This window comes from Aotus nancymaae, unplaced genomic scaffold, assembly GCF_030222135.1.
Source record: "Aotus nancymaae isolate 86718 unplaced genomic scaffold, 86718_ANA_hifiasm-v0.15.2.pri h1tg000006l, whole genome shotgun sequence".
NCBI lineage: Eukaryota > Metazoa > Chordata > Mammalia > Primates > Aotidae > Aotus > Aotus nancymaae.
The window spans coordinates 76,165,718-76,174,001 of record NW_026988417.1 but is presented as its reverse complement, the minus strand read 5'-3'; the positions used below and the strand labels follow the sequence as shown (position 1 = coordinate 76,174,001).

Genomic DNA, 8,284 nt, shown 5'->3' with positions numbered 1-8,284 from the left:
TCTACAATCACAAAGCCAATCGAGATCGAGTTGTAAAAAATTACAACTAAATTTGTTGTAATTTTTTTGTCTTTTGCCAATAGGAATTCCTTTTACATTAAGTATCCCTCCCTTAGAGTAAGCGACCACGATGACCCCCGTTTCAGAAGGAAGGACACGGAAAGGACCTGCCCACACCACGGACCAGCCTCGCAGTCGCTGACTGTAGTCTGCAGATATGCCACTGCGCATGCCTGCCGGTGACTACAGGGAATGACGTCAATCCGGGCTGGTCCGGGGCTCGTCCCAGCCTCCCCAGCGCCATGCTGGGTTCGCGAACCACGGAGTTCGCGCGGGGCCTGCGGGCTGCGGCACTGGCGTGGCGGCCGGGCTGGCGGGGCCGCTCCTTCGCCCTGGCGCGCGCGGTTGGCGCGCCCCACGGTGGTGACTTGCAGCCCCCTGCTTGTCCCGAGCCGCGCGGGCGCCAGTTCAGCCTGTCCGCTGCGGCTGTGGTGGACTCCGCGCCCCGCCCCCTGCAGCCGTACTTGCGCCTCATGCGGTTGGACAAGCCCATTGGTGAGTGCGGGTTGGCGGGCGGGCAACCCGGATATCTCCGGGTAGCAGCCTCGGAGTCTGTTCGGCAGAGCTGTCCGCGGCGGCCAGTCCCGGCGTGATGGAAATGAGAGCCTGAAAGCTTGGGCTTGGCTGCCCGGTGCCGTGCGCCCTGGGGCGAGTCACCTCGGGACACGTTGAAATGAGAGCCTGAAAGCTTGGGCTTGGCTGCCCGGTGCCGTGCGCCCTGGAGCGAGTCACCTCGGGACACTCAGTCGGGACAGTCTCCTAAAGGACCCGCCAGTTTCACGTCTGTTGGCACCCTGAGTACCCGAAGCGGGCAAGATAATTCTCATTCCACAAATACTTGTTTAAGTGGTGACTTTAGTGGAAGGTTCTGTTCTCGTGGCCCTGCGTTTGCGCAGTTGACAGTATGGAAGCACGCCTTCATTTATTAGAATGTTTGATCCTCCCCGCAATCCTGTAAGGCCCACAAAGACAGTAATTAAGACAGGTAAGACGCTGAGGAAACTAAGGCTCCTCGTCAGAGCCAGACCAGAAGAACCCGGTGTTCTGATGCTGAGTCGGAGCTCTATTCCCTATGTCACGCAAAAGGCAAAGATTTAATTCATTTGAACGCCTCAGGGACAGCGCTTACGGACTGCCTGTCAGATCACAATCGCCCCCTACAGGAAGATTTTCCTGACCTTCCTATATTAATTAACACCTACCAACCTCACTTTCTATTGCTTTATCCTCAATTTTTCTTAATAGCACTCACCGCTAACCTTATGCACTTATTAGTTGATTGGCTTCTCCATTAGTGTTAACTGAATTAGTAAGTTCCTATTACACTGTCCGACCATGGAGATAGAGCGAGCTATGGAAACTCCTTGCTTTCAGGGAACTCTAGTCTAGTTGAAAGACTATTTGGTGAGCTAGGAAAGTATGAATCAAATATGAGTGGTACAGATAGTAAGTGCTATAGGGAAAAGAGAAATTACTGTGGATCCCTTGCTGAAAAGTTTCGAGAAGAAATTATACTCCAAAGGGCAAGCTGATTTTGCAGAGGAGGGAAGAGATCTTAGTGCGGGAAGTATTTTTGCAAAGACTCAGGGTGGAGTGTTAGAACACTAAGAATATGAGCCTGACCTGAAACACCAAGTGGGTGTGGAAAATAGGAAATGAAACAAGAACGGATCTGAAGAAGGTGGAGGAATAGAGGATGAACTCCAGCCAATCTAGATGATGACATTTGCCATTGCAGTGTATGGAGATGTATTCAAAAGCCTAGGTACATTCACTCCACTTTTGCCCATACTTTTGGTATTCTAGACCCAAATCAGGCCTTACTTTTGGTATTCTAGATTTATGCACGACCTATTTGGGATCAGAGCACTAAGTTATACCAATCGGCTATTAAAGCATAAAAGCATATTGAATGATAGGTACAGCTCTGCCATCATTGGGAGGCTTTGTATGACCCCCATGCATTTTGGGGCCAGAGTCACGTTGAGAGGCATACATTTCCAAGCCCAGTTCCAATCTGAAGCCTGACTATATTCTGTTCTCAGAGCCTGTGGCATGGAGCTGCACTATAGGCCTATAGATGAACATGTACCATTATTGCCATTTCCCCAGTTAAACCTCTGACTTCTATCTTAGTGGCTGGACCTTCTGCCTTGTAATAGGAGGCAACGGAGGGGTTATGAGCAAAGTTTTGAAGCCAGACATCTTCGTTGTGAATCTGCTCATCTGAGGCACCTTGGTTAAATTATAAGTCCTCTCTGGGCATCTATTTCTCATCTGTAAAATGAAGATACTATTAATAGTAATATGGATTTTATGAGGTCATGAAAATTCATTAATATATGTTAAATGCTTAGAACAGTGCCTGTCTTAATATATGCTGAAGAAATAGCCATTATTATCTTAGAAGTGGGGATTAGAGAAAATTGTACTTACAGTTTACGTATGTTAAGAAGATACCAGCCTGCCTGGTTTCATTCTAAATAAGGTGATCATTACAGGATTTTTCAGAAAACTATAGTACTATGTTAGAATTCGTTCCACAAATATTTTTTTGAACCCCTATCATATGCCAGGAACAATAATTGACAGTAGTAGAATTCCAGGTTTGATAATCTTTATTTGAATTCTTTTTTTGTGGGATAATTGTATGTTCATTGTTTTATTTTGTTGAAGTTATGACTTGTTACCTTCATTGATCAGAGCAGGTTTCATTGTTTTTGAGAAGGCAATACAGCTTCTTTCAAATGGGCCAACCTACTTTATTCCAGAAAGTTTCAGCAGGTGGCACTCTTTCCATCAAATTGGGAGTGTAATTTTTTGTTTTACCACATTTATGGGTGATTTTGTTGTATTAAAGATCATCTGTCTTTGATCTGCCCATCACGCCTCAGAACTTGCTCATTTTATTTCATCTATAGAGTTTTTCTTTTTTCTACAAGAAACATTTATTTTTGCAATCTACTTGTCTCTTGTCTTTGCTACCTCTCCATCTTTCTTCACAGAAAAATATGGAGAATGAAAGTGTCATATGGAAGACAGAAAAAAAAAATGTCACTAGGAATCAGTAGGGACAAAAGAACAGGTGAACCTGAAGTGTACGGAGAGATTTAGGGTGTACAGAGTGACAGCACTGGACTTAGGGCACAGACTGCAGCCAGACCATCTGGGTTAGAATTCCACCTTGGCCACCTTTTAACTATGTGGTCTTGGGCACAATTACTCCCTCTCTGCATCAGTTTCTGTATTTGTAAAATGATTGTAATAAAAATAGTACCTATCTCATAGGCTTGTTGTGAGAGTCAAAAGTGTTCTATGAAACCACCTGATACAGTAAGTGCCATGTATCTGTTATTGTTGTAATAACCATCATAATTATTATTGTCATCTCATAATGACTCTATGAGGTAGCTGTTCTCTTCCCTCATTTACAGATGAAAGGGAGACTTAAGCCTTAAGATACTTTACTGTCTAGTGTTACTCAGCTTACAAGTGGCAGGCATAGAACTGAGAAGTCTTCTTACTTTCCCCTTCACTGTAGAAACCCTTGTTATCTGTAGGAGAGCTCTACAGATTCCTATCAGTAAATGAATACGTTCCTTTTTTTCTTTGAGATGGATTCTCACTCTGCCACCCAGGCTGGAGTGCAATGGCACCATCTCGGCTCACTGTCAACCTCTGCCTCCCGGGTTCAAGCAATTCTCCTGTCTCAGCCTCCCGAATAGCTGGGATTACAGGCACCTACCACCATGCCTGGCTAATTTTTGGAATACAGTACTTTCAATACAGACTTTTGGTCAAGGCAGTTTTGTTCCTGACACAAAACACTATACGTGGTTATACATCTTTCTGTCTAGAATTTTTTTCTTTTTAGTGGAACCTTCAGTTCTAATTGTACCATGAAAATAATAGCTGTGAAGTGGTATTCTTTCTTCTCTAGCCTAGGAGGATAGGATCAGCCAGCTATTCCTCTATCCCTTGTGAGCTATACTCATAGCTCCAGGGTAAAGAAAGTAGTTAAACCTATTATGTTGTACTTAAATCACTCTTTGTCTGTTTCCTCATCTGTAAGATAGGGTTATTAACAGAACCTGCTTTGTAAGAATGTTACTTGGAAGGCTGAAGCGGAAGTATTGCTTAAGCCTAGGAGTCAGAAACTGTAGTGAACTATGCTCTTATTACTGCACTCCAGCCTGGGCAGCAGAGCCGGACCCTGTCTAATAATATGATATGATATGATATAATATAATATAATATAATATAAAAAGATGTTGCTGAAAATTAAATAAGTTTAGACATATAAAACATTTAGAACACTGTCTGACACTTTGTGAACACTCTGTAAATGTTAGCCATTGTTACTGTGGAGTGCACCAAGTATGAGTCTGTCCAGGACAACCTGACTTCTGGTCTGGACTGGCCACTTCTCAAGGTTTTAGTTGAGGCTTCTCCTTGACTTTTCTGTTGTGTAAATGTAAATCCCCTTTGGAAAAGACCCTCTGATTCCTCCCTACCCCCCTCCCAAAACTAGCTAACTATCTTGGATAGTTAGTTTTGTTTTATACCTTTGTAAGACCCTGTTCTTGTCCTGTCGTTGGATTGATCTTTTATTGTTACTGCTTATTTAATGGCATTTCTTCCTTTTGATTTATGAGCTGCATGAAGGCAGAAGCCACTTCTCTCTTAGCCACCATTGTATTCCCAGTTCTTACCACAGTCGTGGCACAGAGTATATGCTTCATAAATATGTGTAAATGAATAAAGCTTAAACTTAGTGAAGCTTAAACATGATTATAGCGACTTTAGTCATTTGATCATTTTTCTTCAGGATCTGAACTTTCTTTAACCCCAAATCCCTTTTCTCTTGTATCCCTCAATAGGGAAGGAAAGCTCAGAATTTATCTAATAGGCACCATATTTAAATCAGTTGAAAGACTTTCTTTTAGAAGTAGAATATTGGCCCTGCACAATGGCTCACGCCTGTAATCCTAGCACTTTGGGAGGCCGAGGTGGGTGGATCACCTGAGGTCAGGAGTTCAAGACCAGCCTGGCCATCAGGGTGAAACCCCATCTTAGAAAATAAATAAATAAATAAGAAGTAGAATATTAAAGTTCATATGTGAAGTCTTTTGTGTAATCTATTTGCTTTTATCTTAATTTCATCTAGTTTATTGGTTAAGTACTAAGAACTAACGCCATTTATATATGTAGCTGCAAAGTGCTCAGTTCAAAATAACAAAAAAACTAACACTTATGGCCAGGCATGGTGGCTCACGCCTGTGATCCCAGCACTTTGGGAGGCCAAGGTGGGAGGATCACCCAAGGTCAGGAGTTCAAAACCAGCCTGACCAACATAGAGAAATCCTGTCTTTACTAAAAATACAAAATTAGCCAGATGTGTTGGCACATGTCTATAATCCCAGCTACCTGGGAGGCTGGGACAGGAGAATCGCTTGAACCCGGGAGGCGGAGGTTGTGGTGAGCTAAGATCACACCATTGCACTCCAGCCTAGGCAACAAAAGTGAAACTGTGTCTCAAAAAAAAAAAACTTATAATCCCAGCACTTTGGGAGGCCAAGTAGAGAAGATTACTTGAGGCCAAGAGTTTGAGACTGGCCTGGGCAATATAGCAAGATCCCATCTCTACAAAAAATAAACTAATTATCTGGGCATGTTGGCTTGCACCTGTAGTTCTAGCTACTTGGGAGGTGGAGGCAGGAGGATCATCTGAGCCCAGGAGCCACAGTGAGCTGTGATTATGCTATTGCATTCCAGCTTGGGTGACAGAATGAGATGCTGTCTCAAAAACAAAACAAAAAACTAGACCATCTTAGTGTATCATACTAACAATAGTAAAGGAAATTTTTGCTAACTTTTTAAAGTAGGTAATAAGTGTCTATGATGCAATATTCAGAAGGTGCCAGCATATAGAGTGAAAGGTAAGTCTCCTACCCTGTCTCCTGGCCACTCAGTTCCCCTTCCCAGAGGCAGCCATTATTATCAGTTTCTCGTGTGTTCTTCCTGACATGGTCTGTGAGCATATTAACATTCATGTATGAATGTTGTATATATAGGTTCATTTATATATTTATACACACATATAAACACACATACAATAAACAGTTTTTAAGTTGTCCTTCACAAGGGTAGGACCATTTCGTAACCTCACTAGAAATAAATAAGAGTGTTCAACTCCCTAGAGTGTGTTGTTAGACGTTGGGCTTTGCCAGTCATAGGTGAAAATTTTTATCTCGGTGTAGTTTTCATGTGTGTTTCTCAAAGTTGAGTATCTTTTCATATGTATAAGAGCCATTTGTATTTCTTTTTATGTGAATTTTTATTATGTGTTTTGTCTGTTTTTTAATTGGACCGTTTATTTCTTTCTTCTAGGCACTCTGCATAGTAAGGAGAGTAGTCCTTTGTCGTTTGAGTTACAAATCTATTTTCTCAGTTTTGTCATGTGTTTTTTGACTTACAGTGTTTTTATTTCTTTGGTATGTGGTGTTTAAACAAATGAAGAGTTAACTGACTTGAATTTGTACTTTTTTTTGACTCTTTAATTTTGCTTAGGAACCTGGCTGCTGTATTTGCCATGTACCTGGAGCATTGGTTTGGCAGCTGAACCAGGTTGTTTTCCAGACTGGTACATGCTTTCCCTCTTTGGCACTGGAGCTATCCTGATGCGTGGAGCAGGCTGTACTATTAATGACATGTGGGACCAAGACTATGATAAAAAGGTAATTTCTACCTGAAAAGGAATAGAGAGGCTCTTCTCAATTCTGCAGAATAACAAAGCGGTATCACTTTTGAATGCCATATAAAGCAACAAGATCATTCAGTGACCACTGAAATCCAGCATGGGAAGTGCCAGGATCAGTTGAATAGCTGGTATTGCAAAGTGCAGTGTACAATACTTCCTTTCTCAACACGAGAGTGGCCCTAGGGGCAAGTGTGTACTTTATTATTATAAAGTGAATTGAGAATTTGGAAGACTGAGGGTGAGGGAGTTAAAGATTAGGAGTGAAAGTGAAAAATTCACCCTGAAGCTTCAAGTGTCCAAAAGATCTGTCATCCCTTCCTTTGAGATGTATTTTAGAGTCCTAACTATTCTTAGGTAAATCAGATGACTCAAGGCAGCTCTTGTTAGCATTTCCTATAATTGTTTCTTTTAAAAACAGAGAAAAAAAAATAGAAAAAAATAGACATTTTTTCTCCTTAAAAAAATAATACATGCTTATTCTGAAAATTTTAGACAATATAGAATTGCAACCAGTGAGAAGTGCAAGTCATCCTTATCTCCTCGTCTTATCCCCTAAAGAAAATGTCAGTTAAGAATTCGATGCATTATTTTTCTTTGGATTGTTTTTTGTACATATTCTAATGCATATGTATAATTATTTCCTTGTTCTTCAACAGACAGTTATTTCCTCAAAGGAAGAGGCCGTCTTATTTGCCTTTTTAGCTTAGCAACTGTGCCATAATTAGTACAAGATCATTAAATGCTTGAGTAAATAATCAATTGAAATTCAATTTTAAAAGAAACCCACATTGAATTATAAAAAGTGAATAATCTTATAAAAACTTATATAAAGTCAATAATCACTCCTAATTTGCTTTTTATTTAGTCTGAATTTTCCTTAAGCAAGGCATACCTGTAATAATTTTTAGTTTATATAATAGTGTTACATTAATATGTTTTTTAATTCAAAAACATTTATTGGGTATACTTGCTATGTGTAACACCCAGTGGCAGGTTCTAGGATAGCATTGATGAAATACAACATTCCTGACATTCAGGGGTTAGTAATTATAATACAATAGAAGTCTTTTGAGAATAGTGTTCACCAGGAAACTTGCTGAAGACCACTTACCTCAACCTAAGGGAGAAGGTTAGAGAGAACTTTCCAGGTAGGAGTGACCTTTGAACTCTGAAAGAATAGGATAGCTAAAAAAGTGTGGGCTAGAGGGTGAAGGTTTCTCTAGACAGAGGGAACACAAGGTACAGAGGCATGGCTGTGAGATAAGTATGTGTTTGATAACTACATGGTCCTCATGTGGCTGGAGGATATGGGTATAGTAGAAGAGTGGCAGGAGCTGCAGGGTAAAGCATTTCTCTGACACAGTTGGGATGCCTTAATTTGCCAAGAGATGTGCACTGTCCTTTTTTTTCTTTAAAAATGTTTTCGTTTTTGTGGATTTAGGGGTACAGTTACAGTTGGGTTAC

General features: G+C 41.1%; 1 protein-coding gene across 2 annotated transcripts in view; it reads left to right on the top strand.

The window, feature by feature from the left end:
* Positions 1–257: 257 nt before the first annotated feature.
* The window catches only part of COQ2 (coenzyme Q2, polyprenyltransferase), a 32,786-nt gene continuing 24,759 nt past the window's right edge, over positions 258–8,284 (top strand). The window contains exons 1-2 of one of the 2 annotated variants that reach the window (XM_021669613.2): positions 258–555; positions 6,631–6,797. In XM_021669613.2, coding sequence (XP_021525288.1) covers positions 303–555; positions 6,631–6,797 — 420 coding nt within the window. In that variant the 5' untranslated portion in view covers positions 258–302. Of the gene's footprint in view, positions 556–870; positions 1,046–6,630; positions 6,798–8,284 lie in introns of those variants that run through there. The other variant, XM_021669614.2, reaches the window with a different exon arrangement.